Below are 27,589 nucleotides of genomic sequence, written 5' to 3'. Positions count from 1 at the left end.
TTGGAGAGAATGAAACAGATGCCCAAACTATAGAGCAATATGAGAGAGGACAAGTGAGGTCACGTTCCTCCTAAGAGACATCCAGAGAACTGCTTCTTCACTTTATAAACAAGGATTACTTGACTTGATCAAGGGGATGCAGTCAGTGAGTGCCAAAGCCTTGAAGGGAACCCATGTTTCTTCTGGCGGTGCCAGGCCTGATGGTTGTGTCCCTGTTTCTGTAGACATTCCTCATGGTGGCCCAAAGCCTTGTGGCACTCCTGCCTGCCAGGCCACTGACTGTGGACCTCCATGTCCTAAAGTCCAGAGGCTTTGTGGTGAGGGCTCATAACTCAGTCAGGAGATAGACTTTGCTGTTTTTTGAGTGAGTCACTTATGGGGATAACATTTCTTCTCAAGGCTTGCCCTCAAATCAATAACCCATTAGAGACTAATTCATTACATTCATCATTTCCTTTCACTGAAATTTTATTGAGAGATGGATGTGCTCCAGGTTCTTTGCTGGCACCAGGAAGCCAAAGATAAAAACCTCGTGGTCACACAACAACTTATTGCCATGTGACGAACAAAGAACGTGCTCCAGGGCCTGAGAAAAGAGAGACACATATTTTCTGAACCAGGATGTTTGGTGGGTTAGAACATTTTTCACCAGAAAAGGTACTGTTTGAGCTGGATCCTGAAAAAGGAGGTGATTTTCAGGTGAAGAACTGGAGAAGAGGAACCGAGGGAGAGAGGACGGTAGCGTCAAAGACAGGGAGCCGCACGGGGGCAGAGGTGCTTAGAAGACCACTGGGGGCCAGTGGTGTGGGCGGGCGCAGTGAGCCATGAGCCAGGAGAGGCCAATAAGGATTAGATCTCCAGGGGCCTTCTATGCCTCCAGCTTTGTGGTTGAAGGCGCAGGTGAAGAAGGCTTTTTAAGCTGGAGAATGGCATGATTCAATCTAGGTTGAGTGAGAGGGTTTTGAGCCAGTGTGGAAGGAAGAGCAACAAGACCTTAGACCTGCCCTCGGGGGGACTCTACTCAGGGGGTCTTGAACCCAAAGGGATGGGGTCATCAGGGCCTGAGCATGTGAACTCGAGAACCTAACGGCAGACAACAACAAACTGGGAAGGAGCCTGTGGCCTGACACCAAACACTATCCGAGGGTGTACCCCACTGCTTTTCCGTCCTGAGGCTTCTCGCTAGCAGGTGGTGCAGGCTGGGAGGGAGACTCCCTTCACAAGTCCTCAGCAAGCTCTCTTAGAGTAACCAGCTCCAGACACAGAGCCTCACAGCCATCTTCCTTCTGCCTTGAGTGAGCGGGCCTCTTTTTCCATGGGCTCCTGTGGACCAGCAAGGCTGATGTTCCCCCGATTTCAGCGTGACTAGGCCTGGCCACTTTGGTGGTGGTTGGGGAGGCAAGGGAAGGGGCTAACGTGGTTCAAAATGGAATACACAGAAAAGCATTATTAAAAGAATGAGGAGGTTGTTTAGTGAGGCTTGAAGCGTCTACAGGTGTTTCCTCCTGTGTTGAGAACCCGTGTCCCCTGGGAATCGCATTTCCCGTCGAGCAGGGCCCAGGGCGGACGGAGTGCTGCCGACACCCGGGTGTGGCGGAGAGGTCTGAATGGGCGCCACAGAAAACCCGGGCTTTCCAGGGGGTCTCAGGGCCCCTCGCGGGCGCGGAGGGGGGCACACGGCTGGACACACCTGCTCACGGAGTGCACACTCACGCACACTTGCCCGTGCCCCGCGCACCCCGGCCCACTCTGCGGGCCTCGTCCCGGCGCCCACGGCCTCCCGGGCCCGGCCGTCGTGCAGATGCGGCCGCTGGGCCGCGAGCGAGCGTGACGGGGTGGCCGCCGGCGGGCCCGCGAGGGCGCGCGGGCGGGTGAGGGCGCCCCACCGGCGAAGAGGTGCAGCGGCGCCCGGGTGGGAGGATGTGATGACGCGGTGCCCCCGCAGCGGGAACTCGGGCCTTTAAAAGCTGAGGAAGCAGCCTCCGAGCAGGCGGTGGCTCCCCTGGAGGCAAGCACACCCGGGTCTCACATTAAAGAAGCCAAACTGTCTGCTTCAAAGAGAAAAGGCAACATCCTGTCGCAGGCCATGCTCTGGCAGAAACGTAAGTGGTTTGGCCCGTGGCTGCCGGAGCCGTGTCAGCGAGGGAGGGCCGGGGCTCCAGCAGGCAGCGTGAGCCGGGAGGTGCCGGGGGTGACAGGCGGTGGGGTCCCGGTCCCCAGCCAGGGCGGCAGAAGGGCGAGGTGGGCGAGATGCAGCCCAGTGGAGAAACTGACCTGTGAGAGGTGATGCTGATTTTCCAGGTTGGAGGGGAACGAACGAGTGTTCCAAGGTGGGACAGCTCATCCTCTCTCCCACACGAATCACTGTGGTGAACAAAGGGCAGCTGATGATTCACCGAACAAAATTTGGAGGGGAAGGCAGTGGAGAGCTTTACCTGAGTGGCTTTACTTTTATAAACAGCTACTCTTCAGCCTGTGGTTCAGTTCCGTGGGCCCGTTCCTCTCTGGGTTACTGAGCTTTCTGCCAAAGTCACAATGTGTCGCTGACTGCATGGGGAGGATGTGGAAACTTGGCTTGTCAAGCCTGTCCTCAACTGCTCTCCTATCTTGCCTCGCACGGGTCATTCTTCGCCTCCTGTGGCAAGGCTCCTGGGTTCCTGCGCAAGGGGGCGTGGGTTTACCTGGAACCCTAGTGTTTATCCCTGGAGTTGGATGGAACATCTGTGAACTTTATTTTCCACATGTGGGACTGAACAGACACTCCTGTTATTAATAACTGAAGTCACACAGAGTTTTTCGGCAGCATTCCTTTCTCAGAAAAACAAAGTCAACTCAATAGCCTCGTGAGAGCTGAACCTTCCTGGGGCTCAGTTCTGTACTTCCTCAAGAAAGAGGTACCAAAAAATTGCTCTGTCTTTTTAAAGGTACTTAGGTCTTTAAAATGCCTTGTAATGAATTCAGGTACACCCTACCTCAAGCGAACGTAATACAAAAGAACCTAGGTTTACAGAAAAAGATAAATTAGGGAGCTTTATTTTTTACACAAGATAGTCTATTGGAGCCCTTGAAGTTCTGAAAACATATCTTCATTTAGACATAGCTTACAGTCACTTTATCAGCAGCTCATTGTTTCCTTTATTTCTTGTGTAAATTCTCCAAGAGTTGAGCTTGTTAATGTGTAATGTGAAGGAATGATTTCAAAGTTTCTGAGATTGTAAAGTCTCATCATTGTTTGATGTTGGCAAGATGCATTTTTTTTTTTCTTCAATGAAAAGAGGTGAATTCTAATTTGGGTTTAAGAATTATAGGAACCCTCCAAGATACCTAGGGATATTCTAGTATGGATAGTGGCTATTGTTCCCAGAAGAAGGGTGGAGCAAGATGCTCCCCTTCGGGGGTAAAGGCAGACGGCCCTGTGGAAATGCATTAATGGTGGCAGGTGGGCAATGATGTCCCTCCTGGGAGCTGCTGAGCCTCCGTGTGCCCTGCCCCTGACCCTTAGAGCTCAGTCTGTGGGTTTTATGTGAGCCCCTGCAGGGACTTCTGCCCTGGTTCCTACCTGCTCAGGGCAAGTCACTTTCTTCTTTTTAACCCTCAGGTTTCTTATATGTAAAATAGGGTAAAAATGATACCCACTGGTTCCACAGAGCTACCCTGAGTAAGCTGAGACACCGTTGAGATGATGTTGTCTGCTGTGGTTCTGCTTCAGTGCCTGAGATATGGGTTGCTTCCTTGTGTACATGAGCTGCCCTGTTTCCCGCTCTTGGTTACACACTGCGTTTTTCCTTCTTCAACTACTCCTAAGAGAGTAACAGTTTCTTTTTAAAGGGATGCTAGAGGTATGTTTCCTGCTCACTCCCTGGAGGTCAGTCAGGTGCAGCAAAACTCCATCCCCAGGGAGACCACGTTGTAAGTTCATCCCCGGAATAGCTGTGGTGAATGATTCTACATGTTCAGATATACATAATCAAAATTCGTATTAATTGCTCTTTAGCACTTTAAAGGAAATTAGGAAAGGCCCTGGGCACTGGACCCACCCTCTTACCCCAAGTGAGGCCCTTGTCTAGGGCACTGAGGGTACCTGGGTGACTAAACCCTGTGGGAAAACCAGTAAAAACAGGGCAGCGTTGTCAGCCCACTTAGAATCACCTGATAGAAGGTCAGAATTTGAAATCAGACACCAAGAGTGCTGAAAAGGCACTTTCTTTTTTCAGAAAACACCCTCGAGGCATGAGCTGAAATGACTGTATTATGGGGTGCTGGAAAGGGTTAAGAAAACATTCACTTTGTAGATGTTGTCTCCTCCCTACTTGGCCCGTGACCCCTGTTTGTAGACTAAATGTGAACATGGGCTTTGATTCAGATCAGCCCCTAACTGTGGCCACACAGAGGCAGAAATCCTCAAGCCACAGCCATGAATCTGCGATTTGCTTGACTGGTCAGTTGGACAAAGAAGTCATGCTCCCTGCAGATCCACTTGCTGCCCCCTCCCCTCAGATTCTGCACTGGGTCCAGCAGGTCCCATGTGGATGTGAAGGACTGACGTCCACCCAGCAAGAAGCCCTTCTTAAGTCCAACTACTAACAGTGCTGTAGAAAAGCAGGCACGGTGCGGTGAGACAGGCCTGGGTTTGAAAGTCGTCTCTGCAGCTTAATGATTTAACCTTTTCACATTCTTACAAATCTGGAAAATGGGGTTCTAATGCTTGCTTTACAAGGTTTTTGTCAGAACAAAAGTAGAGAATAGGGAAAGTGTCATCAAGTCTCCTGAGTATTAATGACAGTGGTACAAGAGCACTATCCCTCCTGGGACACCTCCCGTGGGCCCATCTTGAGTAATTTAGGGTTATGCCAAATCTTTTCCAGTCCTTTTCCACACTTTGATTAGAATAGTTAAAAGGCATATTAAAAGATTTTTGATTGATAGGACCTACATACAGTTTTCCAAGGGTCTGAATCAGACAGGGGTCTGCAACTGTGGCCTCAGTGACAAATCAGTCCCACAACCTGTTTTTGTAAATAAAAACTGATTGGGGCATGGCCATGTCTATTCATTTACATATTATCGAGGGTTGCTTCTGTTTTTGATACAATGAAACAGTCGAGTAGGTGCCCCAGAGACCATATTGCCTGCAAAAATAAAACATAACTATCTGGCCCTTTAAAACAAGGTTTTCTGACCTCTGGGTTTAAAATGATTTATGTAGTACTTTAGGTGTTCATTTCTCTGGGGGCTCTGAGTTACTGGGGGCTTGCACAATGACAACACCCATGGGAGATAAAGCTAACAGTCAATTGATGACATGATTTACACAATGCTGAAAAGTTTGATTTGGTTGACTTCTTAAAGGCAATGGAACTGTGTATAGTAGACTCATTTTCTAACTACTTGTTAGAAAATGAATGAATTGAATGACTGTTTTTTTTAATTGTTATTCATGTTAGAGAAAGATCTACATTATAACAAAAGAATGGCTTGACTGATTATCTGTGAACTGACTGCTTGACTTGATGTCCTGTAGATTTGGCTTTGATGTTCCTTCATTGTAGTGCTCAAGGAGGCATCTTAAGAACAGGGTATACTTCGTATGAAATTATTATGGCATGAATATTTAATTTCAGATAATTTGAACAGAGATTCACCAAATAGATAAATTCAGGCCTCAAAATTCTCTGTAAGATAGAATTCTATACTTTACTCCAAGGTTCCTCTAGATAGCCAACTTTTTGAGAGCAGTTAAAAGTACAGTTAAAGATAAGAAAAACTTGTTATATGCATACAGTATTTGGAACTCTCCTGCATAAGTTCAGATGAACTTATAACTAGGAGTAATTTAGGTCTGTGGACTGCTTCTAATATTTCTATTCTGTTACAACCTTTAGTAATATGCCTAATAAACACCCTTGCTTCTTAGCAAGTTTATCTATTGATTCAGTGGTTCTTGTTGATAAAGACAATTAGAATCCACAAGATGGTCAAGAATTCACTGCACAGGAAGAGGTTGAATAAGTGACACACATCAGCTAAACATACAGAGTAATCAGTGGAAGAGCTGATGTCTTCAAGGTGGACACTCTACTTCTTCTCCCTCTATTAACTAGATAAGAAAACCAACCTTGCCCCCTTCTACAGCTCCAAAGTTCTTGAGTCAGAGGTTTTGAAAGCTCTCTTCTGATTCAAAGCTGCATATCTGGTCTGTTGTGAGGCACAAAAAAGAATCAAGATTGTCCACACTTATTAGCTAAATACCTGGACATTTAATTCACTTAGAAGTCCTGTAAATTTTTGCGTTTAAACATTCTTATTACAAAGTAAAGATATTAGGTTGTTTTTCACCTTCTAGTTTATTTCTAAAGTAGCTTATTTCCCACTAAATGAAGCTGTCCACCAATTTCTCACTTTGAGCCAAACAACCAAAGTTGGCTAATGGATCATTAGCCAACTAATGTTGCTAATTGTGATCATTAACATAATTTTCAGCTTTATGAAATGCTTAACGACATTGTGGTTTTCTCATTTTTGTAGAAAAACTCCTTGCTAAGAGTGGGCCTGCCTGGGATGGAGAGACCGCCTCTGAAACCCTCTTGTCCTGGTTGTGTGTTGTTGGTATTGTTCAGTCATGTCTGACTCTTTGTGACCCCATGGGCTGCAGCATGCCGGGTCTCCCCGTCCTTCACTGGTTGTATGAGGCTATGGCAAAAATTATTCTTGCAGGAAGGAGACTTGGATTCCACTTTCCAGTCTCTGGGTAATTAGGTGTGGGGCCTTAGAGAATGCCACCTAACCACTCTGGGTTGCAAGTTGGCCAGCTATAAAATGGGACTTCTCTTTTCCTGGCTGGGGGCAAGGGGACTGAGCTTGACTAGAATCCTTTTAGAAGTTGAGTTGCTGAGTCTTCATGAGTACTTATTCAAAATAGATACATATTTTCAAAAGAAAAAAATGAGTATTTTCAAATGCATCCCAGGTGATTCTAATGTGCAGTCAAGCTGAGAACTGCTGACTTGGAGGCTGAAATTGATGGCTTCTGATATCCTTTTGGACATTGCATTACTGTGAGTATAGCAGGTTCAATCCTTTTCGTGGAGTAAACATCAGCTATGGGGTGCTAAGGGCTTACCTGGTGCCATGCTGTCTATCAGATATTCTGTTTGATCAGTTTGGATTGCATTTGACTGCTATTGAAATGGCCAGAAAATACATGGATTTGAATAAATAGGAAAGTGGTATACTTTCTCTTACATGGAAGTGGTGCATAGTAGCCTGCAGGGCTATATGGAAGCTGTAAGTGCCAACAATGTCTCAAGCGACTTCTGTCTTTTTGGTCTGCTGGCCTTGGCATGTGGCTGTCGTCCTCAAATTTGCTTGCTAGTTGCCCTGTAGCTCCAGCCATCACATCTGTGTTTCAGACCATGAAGAAGAAGAATAGGGAAAGGCAAAAAGATCATGCTTCTCTATCATGTCCTTTCCCCACCAACACACAACTTCTGCTGACATCTAATGGCCACTCCTATCTTTGAGGGAGAAATAGGGCCATTGTTTAGTTGGGCACGTTGTCAATCCTCCAAAACATAGGGGTCGATAGCAAGGAATGAAAGGGCAGGTGTTGGGTGTGGCAACTGTCAGTCTTTGCCACACTCGAATGTATTATCTCATTTAATCCTTGTAAAAGGTTCATGAGGTGGGTTCTGTTTTAAGCTCTATTTCATAGAGGAGAAAACGAAGCTTAAAGATGAGTCAGTAACTTACCCTGAGTGCTGTCTGGCTCACCTGTCCTGTCCCTCTTCCCGAGGCTCTTGCCTCATTCATGGGGCTTGGGAGCTTGCTTTGGGGGAAGTGCGGGCCTTTCACGTTAGGTGAAGGACCATGTCACACGTGGGGCACTCCCGCTGGCAATCGTCTGTTCATACTTTGAAAACTCGTTTTTGGCGCATGTGTTTCAGCTTGAAGGAAATGAAGTCTTTGCTTTCCTGCTATACCTCCTTCGCTGGGCTCTTTGCAGATATTTTAGCTGCAACGGCAGATTCAAAGGGAGAGGGAAGGACCTAGAATCTCCCCAGAATAACACAGCCCATGTGTTTCCTGGGCAGCTCTGTGTGGAAGCTTGTACTAGGAGCCCAGGCTTTTGTCTTCTCTGTTCTTCTTTCATTCTGAACCGTCTGGACTTTGGAAAACTCAGTCTGTCCCTTCACGTGTGTGTGTGTGTGTGTGTGTGTGTGTGTGTATAAATAAGGCATGGAAAGCCAGGGAAAGCCAGGTTTAGGGGATTATTTTGATTTACAGAGTGACAGCTCTGTTCTTTCTTTCCTCTTAATGGTTTTAAAGCTTAGCCCCTGGGGCAGGCAGATATGAGTTTGAATCCTGGCCTTATGCCTCACTGGTTGTATGATGCTGGTGAGTCCCCCTACCTTGCTCTGCTCCCGTTTCCTTATACGCACGGTGGGAATGCAGTTCTTCATAGGCTTGTGGTAAGGGTTTACTACCATGCCTGGCATTAAGTTAACACTCAGTAGCTGTTAGTTACTGTCATTATTTTCCTGTTCTCTCTCACATTACCTCTGAGGACAAAGTTTATGCAGCTAAGCCTAGATTACAGTCTGTATGACGTCTGAGTTCTGCCTTTTTTGTGTGAATTAGCAGGATGCATATTTCCCATCTTGTAACTCATGATGGGGTTAGTGGTCAAGGCTGATGGTGAAGCTGGCCATTCTGTGACCAAACTTGGAACTTGGGCTGCAATTTCCTACCAGCCTCATAAGGGGGAATGGTGGCAGGCTTGTACTGACTGGCAAACTTGTGTTTGTTTTTTAAATTCACAAGATTGGAATTGAGGTGTCATAATCTAGCTTGAAGTCTGCAAGAAATAGCACAAATGATACCGAAAACTGAAACAGCAATGTGCTGCCTCCTTTTCTTAGTAATGGTTTCATTAGTATCACTTTCTGGGAAGAGCAGGTAGCCAAAGAATTACAGACCAGAATCATATTCAGACCAGGTGTTGGGACCAGAAAGGATCTGACCATGCTTAAGAAAAGCTGAATTCCTTTTTGATTCTCTATCAAGAATCATACATTTAATTGGAAGAGGAGTACAAGGATTGGTAAGACTTCCAGGACTGAGGAATGCTGGGAAGATAGTGAAGGGAAAGGGAGGCAAGAGTGTTGAAGATAGAAGCAAGTTTTAATGCTGGAAGAAACCAATACCAACTCTAGAAAGAAGGGGATAGAAGGAAAATCAACCATCTGTTGATCATCCCATGCAAGCCTGCATCCATCCAATAATGGGATTGTTTCCAGCTAGAGGAATCAACCAATGAAACAAGTTATCTTCAGCAGGAGGGAGAGGAGAATAGAATCAGGGAAGGTGTCGTGGAGCATGTAGATGGTTTTGGATGTGCCTCCTCCAGAATAAATGATGATTAGACTTCTTGCTTAGATTCTGGGGACAGAAGAGGGAGCTTAGAACATAAAATACTAGCATTGGGAAGGAAACCCAAGGCTCTGTATGCTGGTGTGTAAAACATTTTTGTCACCAACCCCTTTATTCCAACCAAAATCACTGCAGAACTCTGATACAACAATAAACATGGAGCAGTTTGAGGAGGATCTTGGAGCTCTGATTGCTCCTTCACCCCCAGACTCCCCCACTTTCTTCCTTTTCTTGGCAAAAATTCACTTTATAGACATCTTTACTCTATTCCAGAGTTTTAGATCACAGCCTGACAATTCTGACCTGGACCAGTCCTCTACTCTTAGCAAGAACCCTGATAGCTGGTGACAGGTCCTTGGTTTAAATACTTCCAGGGTAAGGACCTCACTCCTAGAGAAAAGTGAGTCACTGTAGAACTTGTTGTATTGGTCTCCATGAAGCTCTGAAGCTCTGAAAAGTCATGTTTTCAGTCTCTGTAGCTACCTTGTGAATAAGGAAGGGGGTACATTCCTCAAAGTTTGACCAAGTGATGCCTTTCCCAAGCTTGTTGTTCTAACTTCTTCAGTATCCTTCACAAGGGATTTCCCCCACATCATAAATTTACCAGTTAGTAAACTAGAGACTTAAAACAAAAGCTCATTTTGACTGGCAGTTACATTCACATCATGCGTCAATTATTAGGGCTACCTTCACTCATGCAGGCTGTACCCGGGGCCACCATGAGCCTTATGTCTTGGACAGTTGGGTCTGTCCCAACTGTATACCCAGCTTTGGGTATACCCAGCTATACCCAAATGTGTAGCTGATGCTGGGTCTAAAGAGTCCTTCCTCCAAGGAAATGGTCCCCACCTGAAGGTCTCAGGAAAATTTTGTGTTTTTTTTGGTAGGAATCCTTTTGGTCTTAGAAATCCCAAACTAGATATTGCTTAAGTCAAGGAACAAACAAGTGAATGTCCCCTCCTCCAGCTCCTAACTATAGGTTCTTCCTGTTCTAGATTATACTGGCAATTCTAGATTCAGGCTTTGGGTCTCAATCTTAAAGAGGGAAGATGTACCTGTCTCCTCTGCTCCATCTTCTCACTCTGGTCCTGCCTTGCTATAGAATTTGGGTGAGAAGCCTGGGTTGGGTCACCCCTGGCTGTCAGTCTAGGTCCTTCCCCTGTTTTGATCCCTGTTGCTCTAGATAGAGCTGAGGCAGTGCTCAGTATGTCAGCCAGAAGTTTGTCTTGTTCTAATAGGTGATAAAGCTCCCCTCTCTGTTCACTAAAGAGCCCTCCCTCATATACTTCCATGTTTCCATCCCACATGTGAAATGTGCTCCTAGGCTTCTAGCCCTTTAAAGATGTATCTGTGACAATGGCCTCAGTCATGGCTGCATCCCCGTCCTTTCGGAGATACATACAGGTTACTCTGTCTGCCACTCAAAAATCTTCAAGGTGCTCCTTCCTGGAGTAGTCCTTAAAAACTAAGATACGCCACAAATTTAATCCTCTGGTGGCTTTGGAATTAAAAAAGATCTTCTGCTCATCTCCTGATATCTTTAAAAGAGGTCAGTGCCAGGATTTTCTTGGCTCTTCTCTATTTAAACATGCTCTGTTTGCACGTGAGGTCTTTGATCAGTTTCTCTGCAGCATCATTGCCCTCCCTGTCTCCTGAACCGGGCCATCCTGCTGCTGGGGACATCAGGCCCAAGAATCTGAGGGATGACTTCCAGGAATACAATGAAGGCAGGTTGAGAAGGCCCTGGGTATATTGAGAATAGAGACATTCCGTATTAGGATGCAGCTGGATGAGGGCACGTCAGGGTCACTGTACCAAGGCTCCTCTTCTGATGAGTAATGGGCCACAGATTTTTGGCTGAGAACAAAGTAGAAACAGCAATTTCTTGAAAACCTATTACATACTAGGTGTTTGGTTAATTTCATACAGTTCTCATGATATTCCCATGAGATGGAGATCATTATTTTCATGCCGCAAATGGAGAAATGAGGCGCACACAGTTTACATTATTTGTCAAGGGTCACACAGTGATAAGTAAGCTATGTAGTAGACATTCCAAACTAGATCTGCTTGAGTTCCAAATAACACCACACCACTTTTCAGTGCCAAGGATTTTAGGGTTGCGTTAGATGCTTCTTCCCTTCCTAATTGATATGAGTCCATCGTTAGAAGGAGGTGGTCTCTGACTTCACTGAGAGTTGTTGTAGCCTGACTCAAAAGGCTCCCTGCAGATAGGAGTCAGAAAGTTAGATCTGAGACTCTCTAGAACTCCTGAAGCCAGCTTATTTCCATCTTGGAATCTGAGTTTCTAGGTCTGGGTCTTCCCCTAGGGGACTGATCTACCAGGACAGGATAAGTGAAACATTTTTGGGGTTTGTCCAGGGTCGCTAGGCTGAGGAAGGGTCCTGAATGTCTGGGGCTACTTTGTTCTATCTGGGGTTAGGCTTCCATGCATGGTGTGGGCTGAGCCCAACCCCAGAACTGTCTCATTGCACTGGAGACAGAACGGTTATGCTCAGACACTCTCCTCTTCATACAGCCCCTGGAGACAGGGGCCCCCAACTTGCTGCTCGTTCAAGCCTGACTGAACCAACTTGAGGTGAAAATGAGCCAAACAAGCCCAGAACACTTCAACTGTGAGGCAGATGCATCTCTGTCCCAGTTTGTAATTCTAGGTTTGCTTGTGCTATGATCTGATTAAGTCTACATACTCTACCGGCCTAGATGGTAAGCTCCATGATGGCAAGGACGTGGTTTGCTTTGCCCTGTTTAAAGAGCGCTCTACCAGGGTCTCCTTGGAACCCCGAGACACGGTATGTGAGATGGGAGCCCTTTCTGCTCTGGTGACCCCAGTTTCTGTAAAAGGCGGGCAGATGCAGCTGGTTTCTCAGGTGAACCTATCCGCTGTCATTTCAGTCAAAAATACCAAAAATAAAACTTTGCGGGGAATTGTGTGGGTCTCAGTTCTCGCCACTCCTCATGTGAGCAGACTGCCGGTAAGCTTCTCATGGACTTCGCTCTCCCTCCTCAGCTGGGAGATGTCGTTTCTTGCGGGAATTGGCAGTCGAGGGAGTGGTGCAGGCCCAGACTCCCAGCCTGGAGGGAGGAAGGTTAGAACTGAGCAGGGGACCATTTGACACCGACCTCAGTGTCGCCCAGAGGAATAAATGAGATTTGCCCTGGTCTGGGGAGGCAGAATGTGAGGCAGAAGTGGACTGCACTTGGAATCAGAGGTCCTGGGTTTAGTTGATGACACTGCTCTTTACAAGTGCAGTCCCTGGGCAAGTCATTGAATGTCTCTGAGCATCACTTTCCTCATCCGTGAAAAAGAGGGTGAGAGGAAGACTTTGTCTATTTCAGAAGTAGTGGTGAAAGCATTTGTGTCAAATTCTCTGTGAGCCACAGGACATCATGCAAAGGTGAGAGTAGTGATTTTGAGCTCTTGGGAGTTAAGATCGTAAGCAGGAAACACACAGACCTTTGGAAGTCCTGCACTCAACATACCCGAGTCTCCAAAAACAGAGGCCTCACACTGACACTGTCTCTGGGAGTTGGGAGCAGAATCCAAGAGCCTTCCATGCTCTACTTGTTCTGCAGGAGGATTGGAGGAGGGTGGATGGCTGGGTGAGCGATGCTGAGCATTCTTGGGGAGGGACACCTCAGCAGTAGAGCCTTTGAGGAAAGAGTCAGAAGGTTCTGACACTAGAGGTCACATGGCTAACTCCACCCAAGGTCATGGGTGGCTCATCCAGAACTTTTGGGACAATTTAGGGAATTCTGAGGCTGCAGAGTGAAATGTTCAGACAGGAGCTTGGTGAATGAGAAGGGGCTCTGGGTAAAGGGCTCTCTACTTAAGCTTAACATAATTCAGGTGTGGGTGTGCTAAGTCACTTCAGTCATGTCTTAACTCTGCGACGCTATGGACTGTAGCCTGCCAGCCTCCTCTGTCTATGGGATTCTCCAGGCAACAGTACTGAAGTGGGTTGCCATGCTCTCCTCCAGGGGATCCTCTCAACCCAGGGACTGAACCTGTGTCCCTTAAGTCTCCTGCATTGGCAGGCAGGTTCTTTACCACTAGCACCACCTGGGAATTTGGGAGGGGTCTAATCACCCTGGGTGTGTCCATTCAGTGCTGAATTTAGCTTCCTTTAAATAGAGATTACTTGGCCTCTAGACCCCTTGGATCTGGGACTCTACAGTCATCCTAAGTGTCCCTTAGGAGCGTCCTTGGCTCCTTTTATCAGGGTGTTTCCTTTGGGTCCTTTAGGCCTGGCCATGTCAGGGGAAGTCCTAAGTGACCGTGGACCTCCTTATGCGTTCTCCATTACCTATGGTTGCTCAGTGAGCTCTGTGGGGGCTGATGGGAATATGCCTCTTAGAATGGGGACACAGGAGGTTTTGGGGAGGAGTGGTGGGAATACCAACCGTTCCCTTCCCTTCTGCAACTGGACCAGAGAACATGGGCTCAGCTTCCATATTTGAGATCTCCTGATGGAGACACCCTAGTCTACACATGAAGACTCACTCCTGTTTGGCTTACCAGCAGCCTTCAAGCAACATCAAATCCTAATTCAACTGAGGGTTCACTGTCCTGCATCTTGTGTACACCTTTAAAGCCACCTTTGTTATCCATCTGTCTGTTTCTCCTTGGCCCTGTTATGTAGATTGCTAAAGTATGTGAGTGACATGTTGCTAATTCCTGGCTGCAGGGTCTTTCTCAGTCCAGACATTAGTGAATAGAAAACCTACATTTACATGCATGTGGGATCTCTTTATTGGCCGATGTTAAAAAAAAAAAAGTAAACTACAATCTAGTGTAAAGTGGGTGGGAAAACCATTCTATAGCGTGTCAAGTCCAATCTTTGGCCAAAGCCCAAGTTCTTTCTTCCAGTTAGGAAAAAAAATCAGCCATTGTCCGTGAATGCAAAGAACAAATTTAAAAATATGACTCAGACCTTCACCAGCAACACTTGCAGTAGTGTTCATTTAAGGATATGAATAATCCTTTAGCTGAATTGAGTTAAGCTTTCCCCGGAGTCCTCAACTATCTTAGGTCAAGAACACAAATAAGCTTCTTTTCATTAAAGTGCAAAGTGTCAGCAACTTTTAAGACTTTGTTTTTAGTTAGAAGCTAGGTTAGCCCTAGGCTTTGAATGCCTTGAATGCCTATTGTTCAATTATTTGGTTTTGGTTTTGATATAAAGGAAAAAATTATTGAATTTCTCCTTAGTGGGTCTTTTTTTAGTTTTTGAAATATTTCTAAAAGTTCATCAGCAAAGGAGAGTAATATGTACTGTGGTTATTTTGGAGTGATCAATACTGGGTTATGTGTCCTTCTGGGCCAGAAAAGTTTTGTCTTTCAAAATGGTCTCATGTGGCTGCATCCTCAAGTTTCAACCAGTCAGTTGTAAATGGGAAGCACTGTCAACGAGAGATTGTCAAGATGGGTGGGATGGGTTCCCCTTCCTGGTCCCCTGATGATGGAAGTGTAGGCTCACCCTGAATCCCTTAGGGCAGTGGTCCCGACTGGGGTTCAGCGCATGGCCTGGCCCTGCTGGCTCATGGGAGATCTGTGACCGGACAATGGCTGGGAGAAGAGCGTTCTTTCAAGAATATCTTGGGGGCTGTTCTAGGTACCTTCTGCCTGAAGAGGGCTCTCTTAAAGCTGCCCCGAGGAGATGCCTGGGTGTTGGCTTCACTGGGACCTACCTTTTTAGTTGTAGCTTTCTTACTGTGGTGTGAACATGGTTTGCATGGGGTCATTAAATAAACAAGTGCTGGCGATTTTGCATGTTTCCTTGGTGATGTTTATCATACCTCATCAAGGAACCGAGGGCCCTGTTTATTTAAATCAGCAGAATCCTATGTTCCCGAAGCTTGGTGCAAAGCAAGCCCGGGCCCACATGTAGCCAGAGTGCTCTCTCAGGTGACCCTTGGGCTCGACTCTGTCATGGTCTGTGCTTTCCAGTGGAACAGCAGCTGCAGGACTCTTATTTTTGTGATGTGGAGCATGTCCGGGTGTGTGGCAGGGGGAACTGAAATAGCCTCTGCTGACTTTTTATACCTTCAGATTTTTTTGTTGCTCATTTTGGAAAAGGGAAGCCCTCAGTGGGGCCAAATTCATAGGTTTTTCTGTAAATGAGTTTTGTTTTTCTCCCAAACAACATTGCCGACTGACTTGCAGTGGTGGAAAGATAATATGACTGAACTTCTCAGACTAAAACTGGAGAGTCCCCATGAGAGTCAAGAGGCTTGTGTTTAGGTGGAAAGAGTTTTCTCAGTGCTGGACACGTGGATACCCCCAAGAGACGTAAAGGGTCTTCAAACCACAGGATAAATGGTGAGAAAACTTAGGTTTTGAGAGACTGTTACCTGTATCTGCAATTCGATTGGGGGCTGTGAAAATCTCTGGTCAACTCTGCTTTGGGAAATTGGACTTTCATCTCTGCTTGTGTGTTATTTTGATCTCCAGTTTTGTGTTCCTTGGCTCTTCCTTTATTTAGTATTATTATCTGAGGAAATTATTTTGATAATCTTAAAATTTTCTTTAGTTATTTTATTGAGGGACCCAGAAGACCCAAGGCAAAGCAATCATGACTTCAGACAAACTTATTTTCCTCTTCCAAATTTCTGTTTGTGGGCTCATTTCTCATGTTAGTGGCAGTAGGGAGTCCAGAGTTTACTGTGGAATTATAGATGGTTATTGCTGCTTCACAAAGGTTGGTGTGAAAGATGCCAACTGCAGGTTTTCCACCTTGCAAATACACTTGGGCCACTGGGGTCCTGTGGGAATTGTGGGCCAGGAGGTCCTTGGGAGCTGTGGGAGTTTCATGACTGCAGTAGGAAGAGGTGGGGACCTCGAAACTTCTCTCCAGATGGTGGTTGTTCCAAGGCACACCTGTTGACACTGGGTTCCGAGGAAGTCCAGACCTCAGAGTGTGATGACCTCTGCTCACAGCAGCTCCCCGAGCCCTCTTTGTTCATTGATTCAAAACCAACAGGAGGCAGGAAGTTCTCACTTGCCAGGAAGCGGGAAGTGCCCAGGTGGCTGCTTTGCAGCCTGGCGGTCCCTGTGTCCACTTCCGGGGAGGCAGTGGGGTCCGGAGTCCCCCTGGCCCTTCCCCAGAAGTGTATCAGCAGATCAGTGGGGGCTGAACCGTACACCTCTCTGAGGTGTGTGTGTGGGGGGATCATGCCTTTCTTGTGCCCCAGCTGAATGAAGTGTGACCACCGTGCTCAGATCCCCAAATAACTCTATCCCTCAAGTTTCTCCTGAGTGCACAAGGCCTCAGGCCGCACGGTCTGCCTAAGAATAGCTAGAAACTCAACCAGAGACCAGTGTAGGTGGAGTGATATGGGCGTGAACCAATCTGCTGGAGCTGTGGGGAACCCTGAGAATGGGAGACCAGAGTGCGCGAGGGCAGGCCCCCCCCAACCCCCACCGTGTCAGGCCACACCTGGGGCCTGCGGTCACCGCTGGCACCTTCATAAGGGGAAGTGGCAGAACTTGTGCTGGAGGGATGCGGACAGAAGGAAGGTTAGAGGGACTCAAACACGTCATTAAGAAGTAGCTGAAGGAAACAGCATGGGAATCATTCTTAATCAGTTGTAGAGGTCCTCACTAACTACAAACAGAAACAAACTAGCTCTGTCCAGAGGGGACAAACATGAACAATATTCCTATTTTACTACATCCTGAAGCTCTTCAGAGAGAGGTTAAAATTCATGAGCCCTGTCCTCAGTGAGTTGTTGATCACTGAGAAGCACAAAGGCGATCAGAACATGGGTTCACAGTGGCTTTTTATGGCCGTCTTAACCCCAGGCTCTTTGCAAACCTAGGTTTAATTTTTATTTATACACTGATGCTTGATACTATGGGAGGAAATCACAATCAACATATGGTAATTCAAATATTAATAATAAAATTTGGCTATTTTTAAAAAATCACCAGCCAGTGCCTGATGCTATCTGTATTATTTTCCCCACTTCTTGCTGTGTTAATTTAGTTTGCATTAAATTATTCTAATGTTCTCACTCTTTCTTGGAATCCAAAAAAAGAAATAGCTGAAGGAATGGAATGTTTGTTCCGACTCTATAGGGCACCTGGGATCTGTCTTCAGTTGCTGGGAGGGGACCCAGCTACAAATATCAATGATGATATTAGCTCACATTTATTTAATGCTTTCTCAGTGTAAGCTCTATTCTAAGCATTTACATGTAATTCTCAAATTACCTTACCAAATACAAACCATTGTGATCCTCATTCTGCCCATGAGAAAGCTTTAAATGGATCATGAATTGTGAGTTTAATTAGAAGGTAACACAAAGGAAAATGCTGCTTGTCACCATGAGGCAGGTCAAGTAGGAGCAAGAGCTTTCTGACAGCACTCTCTAGAGGAAAGTGGATGTGGGTGGGGAAGAGGAAGGATAATAACATGTGTTGAATGTTGACCACATGCTGGACATGGCTTTGGAAGCTTCCTATGTATTGTTTCAGTTAATCCTCACAAGAACCGTGTATGACAGGAACTATTAGCCCCATTCTACAGATGAGGAAATTGAGGCTCGGTATGTAAATCAACTGAGACCTTTCCACCTGAAACTAATAGCCCAGGTATCTTAGGCTCTAAAGTCCTTTGTCACTGCTGCTTAAACAAAGATGATGGTGCACAGGGGTCCCAGGGCGCAGGTCCTAGGCTGGCTTTCTCTGCTATACACTCCTGCTTCAACCTGAATTTCACAAGTTGTAACTGCTTTATCATTCATCTGTCCCACTAGACTGCAAGATACATGTGGGCAGTGGCCACATCTATCTTGTTCAGTGCTGTATTCTCAGCACCCAGAAATATTTGAAAGAATAAGTGAATATCAGTAAGGATCCCTTGTTATGACAGGGGATGTTAGAAAGAAGATAATTAATCTCTTCTGGGATGTTAAAGGGAGATTAAGGATGAATTAGAAGGGATTCTAATCCCAGCAGAGCTTCAGAATCACCTGAGGGATATTTATAAATACAGATTTTGTAAGCCCACATCAAACGCCCAGAATCAGACTGTTCGGGAGCAGGGTCTGGGTATCTGTCTTTTGTATCACTCCCCAGTCACTTCAGCTTACTTGGCCAGGTTCGGAAGCCCCTGTGAATGTATCTGAGTCTGGGGTCCTCTGACTCATGTAATCCTGCGGCTCTTGCACATCTCTTCCCTCTTCCCCCTGCTTCTCTGCCAGGGCTTCCAGGCCCGGCCATGTGTGCGATTGGAGCCGGGATGGAGGTCTGGTGCTGGTCAGGTTTGGGGTGTTATCAGCTGGGTATTTACTGAGCAAAGTTCGGTTAGGGCAGCGTTGTGGATCCGGGTTTAATAGATATCTGGGCTTCCGGGCTTTTGATTCAGGCCGTTATCAGTGATACCATGTGAGCTGAAGGCCCCGTGCTACTTGCCTTTCTGGGCTGACCCAGGTCTGCCCTCCAGGGGTCCAAGGCACCAGGCTTCCCTCTGGGAGGGCAGACTGTCCTACCCAGCAGTGGCTGCTTTGGACTTGCTCTCCTGGTCAGGGAAAGCCCTGTGTTCCAGCCCGTGGTGCTTCAGTTTCCTGGCCTTGATGACAAAAGGCAGAGGGAACCTTCTCTGAGAAATGAAGCTGGACGCTCTCTGGCCCCAGGCATCTGGGTCACCATTGGTTATTTGTCCTGGGGTCACAGAAAACCTGGGTAGCACGCACTGCAGCCCATTCTAAATGTCCAGGAAAGCTGAAGGAAAAATGAGTTGGCAGCACATTTTAAGAAACCATCCAACCAATTAATCAATCAATAACTTGTTAAGTTTATCATGGACATGCTACTTGGGAAGATATAGAGAAATAAGGTATACTATTTCACCTTGGGAAGTTTATAGTCTAGCTAGGGGCATAAGAAATTTATAGCAAAAAAGGAATTACTAATTATTACATATCAGACTACAGATTTATTTGAATGCTTGTATTTGAACTCTGTGAAAGTGAAAGTGTTCAGTTGCTCAGTCACATCCAGCTCTTTGTGACACCATGGGCTGTAGCCTACCCAGGCTCCTCTGACCATAGAACTCTCCAGGCAAGAATACTGAAGTAGGTTGCCATTCCCTTCTCCAGGGCTTCTTCCCGACCCTGGGATCGAACCTGGGTCTCCTGCATTGCAGGCAGATTCTTAACCATTTGAGCCACCAGGAAAGCCCCTAATTCTGTCTCTGATTTTATACTAAGCATGTAGTGTGTGTGTGTGTGTGTGTGTGTGTGCTCACTCAGTCGTGTCTGACTCTTTGCAGCCCCAGGGACTATATAACCTGCCAGGCTCCTCTGTCCATGGAGTTTTCCAGGCGAGAATACTGGAGGGGGTTGCCATTTCCTTCTCCAGGGCACCTTCCTGACCTGGGAATTGAACCTGCATCTCTTGTGTCTCCTGTGACACCTGGGAAGCCTGTGTTATGCTTCCCATTTACTGTGTCAGGGACTCCTTACGATGCTCCTTTGATAAGAAATTGCCAGTTGAGAGGCACAGAGAGATGTGCCTGTGACTCACCCAGGATCACACAGCTAGAAAGTGTCAGAGGCAAGTTTTGAGGCCAGTGGCTTCTGACTCAGAGTCCCTGCTCTTACGCCATCCTCTGCTGCCCCCTATGATGAATTCTAACCTGTCTGGAACTGTTGAAGAGGTTGTAGGATGATGCAAAGTCTGTGGGTCCCGGTGGTCAGCTAGGAGGGTCGTAGTAGCATTCTTGGGTCAGGAAGAATCTCAAGAGGTTGAGAAAAGTGAGAGGAACTTCTGACCCTGGGAGATCGCTGGTAGAGATGAGGAGGAGAGAACTTCACAGAAGGTGGAGAGGAGGAATCTAGACAGAGCTTCTGGTCCGACAGGCTCCACGTGGTGTTTAGTGTACAAAAAGTTTGGGGAATTGGATTGAGATCATGCTGTGGTGCTTGAGCCTGAATCGTCTGGATGGAGGGGAGCCTAGAAGGTTTGGGGCAGGAGGGGTGCTAACCCTGGGAGGAATGTCCTAGGAAGTCACGTGTGGTCCCGCACCTTCAAGCACAGCTTAGGTGAGCAGGCAGACCCTGGAGGAGAGCAGGCACCTTGGGCTGGGGTCTGTCTGCACAGGGAGACGAGTACCAGTGATGCTGTCTTTGCAGCCACAGCTCCAGAGCAAACCCCGGCCCCACCCCGGCCGTACCAGGGCGTGCGCGTGAAGGAGCCGGTGAAGGAGCTGCTGCGGAGGAAGCGGGGCCATGCCAGCAGCGCGACGTCGGTGACGCCGACTGCGGTGTCGGTGACGCCAACTGCGGTGAGGGGGCCGCTGTGATCGGAGTGTGTGTGTGTCTGTGTGTGTCTGTGTCTGTGTGTGTCTGTGTGTGTGTGTCTGTGTGTAGGGGGTGGGGCGTGGGCCAAGGGGGCCAGGCGGGGTGTATGTCCATGCTCCATGGGATCCTCAGTGAGGGTATGAGGACCACACGTCGCAGAGGTGTGGCTGCTGGAAATTGGGCCCAGGGCAGAAGAAGTTGAGTCACTTGAAGTGGGGTGAGGAATCCCACTTGGGTAGCAGTGGTCTCACACGTCCTGATAGGATTTGAGGGTCCCCCTAGCACAGGGTGAGACCTGTTACCTAAGTGCACAGCATTCTTGCTCAAGGAAAACACCCGTCCCCTGGAAAGTATACGTGGTGCTGGTTGGGTCGTGGGGCAGGTGCTTGTTCTGACGAGGGGGGTTCTTGCCCTCCATCCGCCTCCTCTGTTGCCCTGACACCCTCTGGACGAGCTTCCTGCAGACAGCTTGCTAGAGGTGGCTGAACCCTGCGCCCCATCCTCCTTCCCCCCTCTAGGTGATGCTGCCCCACCAGCCCCTGGCGACCTACACCGCAGTGGGTAAGAGCTCCCCACGGCCCCGGCCTCCTCCCAGCCCCTGGTCTGGGTGTCACGGGCAGCTCTGTAACCTCCTCCTTCCCACAGGTCCTTCCTGCCTTGACATGGAGGTCTCTGCCTCCACAGTGACGGAGGAGGGGCCCCTGTGCGCGGGCTGGCTCTCCCAGCCCGCCCCGGCCGCCCTCCAGCCCCTGGCCCCGTGGACGCCCTACACCGAGTACGTGTCCCACGAGGCTGTCAGCTGCCCCTACTCGGCTGACATGTATGTGCAGCCTGTGTGCCCCAGCTACACGGTCGTGGGGCCCTCCTCGGTGCTGACCTACGCCTCCCAGCCGCTCATCACCAATGTCACGGTATGTCACACAAGGCATTTATGCAGAGGGCGCCCTTCTAGAACCTGGGCTGATTTCCTGCCCCTGAGCTTCCTTGCTCTTGATGCCCAGGATAATCAGGTCATCTAAGCCCACCCTGTCCTCCAGGGCAGAGTGTAAGGCGATCTGACACTAGAGACGGAACTCAAAACACTACCCTGTAGGTGGTTCTCACTCCATCCGAAGTATAGTTTTCTGAAAAGTTGTGTCACGTGTTGCTCAGCCTAGAAATTTTCTTACAAACCCCATTATTGGGTGAATGGTCCAGGGAGGCCTTCTTTCATTCCCAGTGACTTCAAAGGTCTCCCACACAAAGGCTGACAGCCTCCTTTATCATGCCTTATGCTCCCTGGGCTGGCATGCCCACCCGCCTGCTGGAATGCCCTCACTCCCCTGCTGCCTCGGACACGGTGAGCCTCAGGGATGGGTCTTAGTTTTTCCTGAATGGGGATCCAGGTGAAGTTTGCATGGGGTCTCTTGCCAGCCTCTCCTTTCTACTCAGATGATTTAGGGGGTGATTATTCACCCAATAATGGGATTTTTCAGAACATTTCTAGGCTGAGCAACACGTGACACAACTTTTCAGAAAACTGTGCTTTTGATGGAGAGAGACCCACCTGCAGGGTAATTTGTTGAGTTCCACCTCTGGTGTCAGGTTGTCTGACACTCTGCCCCTTCATTCACTAGCTTTGTGACCCCAAGCTCAGTGACTTAATGCTCTGAATCTCAATGTTCTCATCTGTAAAATGGGAATACTAACGAAAGGGTTGATGTCATGATTGATGGCCTGATGCACCTAGAATACTTCTTGGGCTCAGCCTGGTTTCCAGAATACAGAAAGCACTCAATAGATATGAGTTATTATGATTGCCTCAAAGTTGGCCAATAGCATAAACCAAGTGCTATCTTCAAGTGCTGGACAGGAAAGAAAGGGTTTGCTCCCCTAGGAATGGAGGAAGGAAGAGAAATAGTTTTATGTGAATGGTGCCTGTTTGACCAAAGGAATGGGAATCTCCCAGGTGTTCAGAGGGGAAAAGACCAGTGGTTACAGCCATATCCAGCATCGGTCCAAGGAAGGCTGTGGGAGGCAGAGTGAGGTTCTCATGAGTCACTGCAGAGCCCATCCATGATGAGCTTGCTTTGGTCCCCCCAGCCCACTCTGTTTACCTCAAGGTCCAGTGTCGTCCTGAAGCTCCTCCCCTTCAAGCACCACCCAGGTCTGGGTTGCAGGACCCCTCCCCCTCCACGCCCACCCGCTGCTCAGCAAACCATTGGTAGGACCTGAATGATGGTGGATGGGAAGCAGTTCATTCAACACCCCTCCCAGGCAGCTCATTTCCATATTGGAAGCCTAGGGTGGGGGTGGGGAGTGGTGGACACAATGGTTCCCAACCTTTTCAAGACCAAGAATTCCTTTCATTATTTATCCTTTTCATCAGTCCTACCTCTTGCTTTGAAAAGTTCTGTGTATCAAACAAACCATATTTATTAAGAAATAATTTATTTGTTTTGCCATTCTGTAAGTTAACTCATCAAAGCTGGTTAGAGCTAACAATTTCCACTCCTGTCCGTAGGAGATAAGACCTGTATGAAGGGTTGATGTAATTCTATCCCTGAGCCAAGAAACCTGCGGTGGTAGTTGACCTGCCCAGGTTTATGTAGGATTTCCATTTGGATTTTTTAAATACTAGAAGTGATAAGGCTTTGTTGGGAGGCCGAAAGTCCTCTGAGACCCTTTCCGGCTCTATTATTCTATAGAAAAATACCCTAAGGCCTTGCTACTCAAACTGTGATCCTTGGACCAGCTGCATTGGCATCACCTGGGATCCTATTAGAAATGCAGATTCCAGGTCTGATCAGACCTCCTGTACCAGAATCTGCATTGCAGCAAGGTCCCAGAAGATTGAAATAAGCTCTTCCCCAGTGGTAAAGAATCCGCCTGTCAATGCAGGAGACACAAGAGACGTGGGTTCGATCCCTAGGTTGGGAAGATCCCCTGGAGTAGGAAATGGGAACCTGCTCCGTTATTCTTGCCTGGATAATTCCATGGACAGAGGAGCCTGGTTGGCCACAGAGAGTCAGACATGACCGAACACACAGTACTAATGACTCTAATAGCTTGTTCTCAAGACAGAGTGGCCACTGGAGGAAATGTGACAGGGGACAGAGGGTGATGGGGGAGGTTTTGGCCTCTTACACACACATCATTCCTTGCAAAGACAGCCCTCCCCTCCCTCCTTCCTCATCAGTGGCATCCAGGCCCTGGTTTTGGCAGCCTGAGCTGGGACTTGTAGGATGGCTGCCATGCAGGTGAAAGATACTGTTTACAGAGCGCCTGGGAGAATGGCCCTGACCTTTGGCGGTCCCTAGAAAGGCCTCAGGGGACCCAGCTAAGCAGCAGCAGAGGCTGAGGTAATGGGAGGCTAGAGGAGCTGAGCTCAAGGGGTCCTCAGGATCCCACACCTGCTGTGTGGAGCCAAGACAGTCTTTGTGTCTAGGCACAGCCGTGGCCACTTGGCAATGCAGCTGCTCTGCTGTGTGATGGGCTTGTTGTTTAATACACTGTTTTATCATTGATTTTAAGATGCATGTCACCCCTCCACACACATATTTTGATATCTCTGAAATCTGGATGCATTTTCTATTCAGTGAAATCTGGAAAAGCATCTGTTCTTCGCTCAGCCCTGTGATGTCAGTCCTTTGGGTAATCTGTTTTACAGATGAGAAAACAGAGGCTTCAGGTGGGGACGTATGAGAGGGCATGTACCTAGTGAGTGACAGAGGAAGGGATGTGGAAGTTTGGCTTGGGGGAGGCTTTGCACAGGGGAAGGCAGAGCCCTCTGGAGTGAGAAGGGCTGAGGGGAGGGAAACAGAGATCCCGCAAGGACCGTGGTGAGCTGTGGGTAGCCAGGGCTGCTAACCACCCTGCGTCTCCCCCATCACAGACGAGGAGTGCCGCTGCGCCCACCGTGGGGCCCCCTCTGGAGGGCCCCGAGCACCAGGCTCCCCTCACCTACTTCCCGTGGCCTCAGCCGCTGTCCACGCTGCCCACCTCCACCCTGCAATACCAGCCTCCAGCCCCAGCCCTGCCTGGGCCCCAGTTTGTCCAGCTCCCGATCTCCATCCCCGAGCCAGTCCTTCCGGACGCCGAGGACCCCAGGAGAGCCATCGGTTCCCTGACCATCGACAAGCTGCTTTTGGAGGAAGAAGATAGTGACACCTACGCGCTCAACCACACGCTCTCCGTGGAAGGCTTTTAGGGCTGGCGCCCACCAGAGAGCCTCCTGTTCAGCACCCTGTTTCCTGAAACTGGGATTTAAAAATGAGCCTGGGATCAAACCCTCAGATTCATTTCTGCTTGAAGTTGCCATTTCATAACTACACTTTCTACCCCAAACTAGAATTGTAAACCAGACTTTCTCCCACCCTCTCTCCCTTCTTCCAACCCTCCCCATTTTTCTTACTCACCCTTTTTTATTTCTTTTTCCATTTCAGTTCCCTTTGAGGAAGGCATTAGGGATTTTAAAGATAGATTTAATGGCAGGTGTTGCCTAATTTCTGTGGCCCAGGATTTTCACTTCTGTCATGTTCCCTTCCTGGAGAAGGCCCCTTTCTTCAATGCCCCCCACTTCACGGTAGCCAGCAGCCCCACTGAGCCGTCTGCAGGCAGTGACGTCCCATGCTTTGTTGTTTTGAGATGGAGGGGGTGCCCTGTGAGAAGACCAGCCCTGCCAGCATCTCCAAGCGCAGAACCAACGCCGGAGGCCTTGAGTGTCAGTTCCCACAATTGCTCCTTTGTTTGCTGTTCTCAGCTTTGGCCGGCTCTACAGTCTAGGCATCAGGGTCTCAAGGCCTGGGGCTCAGCAAGGTGATGGTGGGGGTTGGGAAGGAACATCAGAGTGGGCTGGACTGGGGCGGGGGGTGGACAGAGGCTGGGTGGGGGCTTGGAGTGCGTACATGGGGGAGGGCATGGGGGCAGGGGAGCACAGAAGGACTGAGGAATGGTTTGCTTTAATTACTTCGTTATTAAGAAGGGGAATGTTCTTAAGAAAAATATAGCTTTAATAGATGGTTTTGCTGCTCTTCTTTAGTATACTTGCAAGGCCAGCTGAGTTTTCGTAAACAGAATGATTGTATATGTCTTTCCATGTCCAGACCCAGCGGGGCTGAGTGCAGGCCAAGATCCACTGAGACCATGGTTACTGGGTCCTGGCTGAATGCAGCCAATGTGCCTCTTGAACTTCCATAGACCACCCTTGTGTGGAGACAAGGCCTCCCCGCCAAGCACCATCCTTCCTGGGGCTTCTAGAGCCTCAGTCAGAAGGACGGCCAGGTTTCACTTCCATTTATGTTTTTATTTTTTTGCTGGAGAAACATCAGATTTGCAGGGCCCCGAGCACATTTGCCACCAGGGTGCCCATCTCCCGACAGTGGCTGTATTCGTGGGAATCTAGCATTAGTTGGAGGACTCCATGTAGAAGTAATGGACTCTTCTGGGGAGTGACATAGATTTGTCATTTTAAATAACATTTTGGAGAAAAATTGCCTTTTTTTTGGATTTTTTTCTGCTTTGGGTTTATTTTTGACTTAACTTTCTGGTATCTGCCTAAAGTCCCCAAAACAGATATCTTGAATTGTTTTATTCAGACTTAATTTTTTTTTAGATTTAAAAGCTTAAAATAGCATTTTAGATAACAAATTTCCATCTTTGTCAGCAGTGGTGTGAATAGGTAAGAGAGAAGGGAGTCTCAGGACTGTTTGATCAAAAGCCCTGGTTTCCTATAAAAAACACTATGCAAGATTTTCCCACTTACTATTTGAAGCTTTGAGAACGTGCAGAAGCAGTCTCTATTAGGGAGTTTAAGTCAGCAAAACTAGCAAAGGAATAAAATGGAATACTTATTTGCTAAGATTGAAGACGTGTTTTTTTTTTTTTTTTTCTTCTTTTCTTGAGGTCATGTATCTTGGTTGTAACCATCCATCTACGTTTCTTCCTGGGGTTTTCTGTTAAGATGGAAACATTTTCAATAAAGATTTGCTCAGACTTTTCTGTGCTGAAGTGTTTTATTTCTTACCAGATTAATCCCCTTAGCTTGCATTTCCATGTCAGGCAGTGTCGTTCAAGGAAGGAGCTTATACTAGCCTTGTTGACTTTGCAATGTGACCAGCTGCCAGGGAAGATAAGTCTAGCCCCACTCCCCTTGCAGCCCATTTCTCCCAAGCAAAACATGCAAAGCCAGGAGACTTGGTCTCCAGAAGAGTAGGGATCTGAGAAGACTGAAGAAAATATTTTTAACCCTATTGCTCTTCCTCTTATCCGTGGTACATGAGTACCTGCTCATGATGGTGGGTGCCCAGGGATAAATCAGCTCCTGGCACTTCCACAGCAGGTTCTTAGAGTCCACCGATCAGAACCCAGGGACATATGACATGGTGCTGAGTGCTGTGCCCAAAGGAGGCCATCTATTAGGACCAGACATCACAATGAAATGGGATCTCTAGAAGCCAGCCAGCCTCCTCTGACACCAGTCCTTGGCATGCGGAACATTTTGGAGGGGTTGCCTTTTCCTGGTGATTTTCTGAGTTACTGAGAATCTCTGAGCTCACTGCCTTCATTGGTATTATTTACTGGTTGATTGTCTCTTTTTAATGATCTACTTTATTCTGCTGTGTCACTTATTTCCAGTTTGGGGGGACAAAAATACATCTAGTTGTTTGCCTCACTTTAGATTATCACCACCATTGTCTTCTTTGTTTATTCTTCATGTAGATCATAATCCAGAAAAAAGATCTAGAGGGTAAGGGATTTGAGGCTATTTTCTCTAGATTTACTAAGGTGCAACTGAAGGGGAAGACCTTTCACAAACACACTTTGCAGCCCTCACTCACCCCTTATGTGACAGAAG

At 47.7% G+C, this 27,589-nt stretch overlaps 1 protein-coding gene across 1 annotated transcript; it reads left to right on the top strand.

The window, feature by feature from the left end:
• The first annotated feature begins 1,711 nt into the window (after nucleotides 1-1,711).
• POU2AF1 (POU class 2 homeobox associating factor 1) lies at nucleotides 1,712-26,727 on the top strand. Its single transcript, XM_043482738.1, has 5 exons — nucleotides 1,712-2,102; nucleotides 20,587-20,738; nucleotides 21,273-21,315; nucleotides 21,400-21,665; nucleotides 24,629-26,727. Exons 1-5 carry the CDS (start codon nucleotides 2,087-2,089, stop codon nucleotides 24,941-24,943), a joined length of 792 nt encoding a protein of 263 aa, XP_043338673.1. The 5' UTR covers nucleotides 1,712-2,086; the 3' UTR covers nucleotides 24,944-26,727.
• Nucleotides 26,728-27,589: the final 862 nt, after the last annotated feature.

This window comes from Cervus canadensis, chromosome 11 (assembly GCF_019320065.1).
Source record: "Cervus canadensis isolate Bull #8, Minnesota chromosome 11, ASM1932006v1, whole genome shotgun sequence".
NCBI lineage: Eukaryota > Metazoa > Chordata > Mammalia > Artiodactyla > Cervidae > Cervus > Cervus canadensis.
This window is presented reverse-complemented; position numbering and strand designations above follow the sequence as displayed.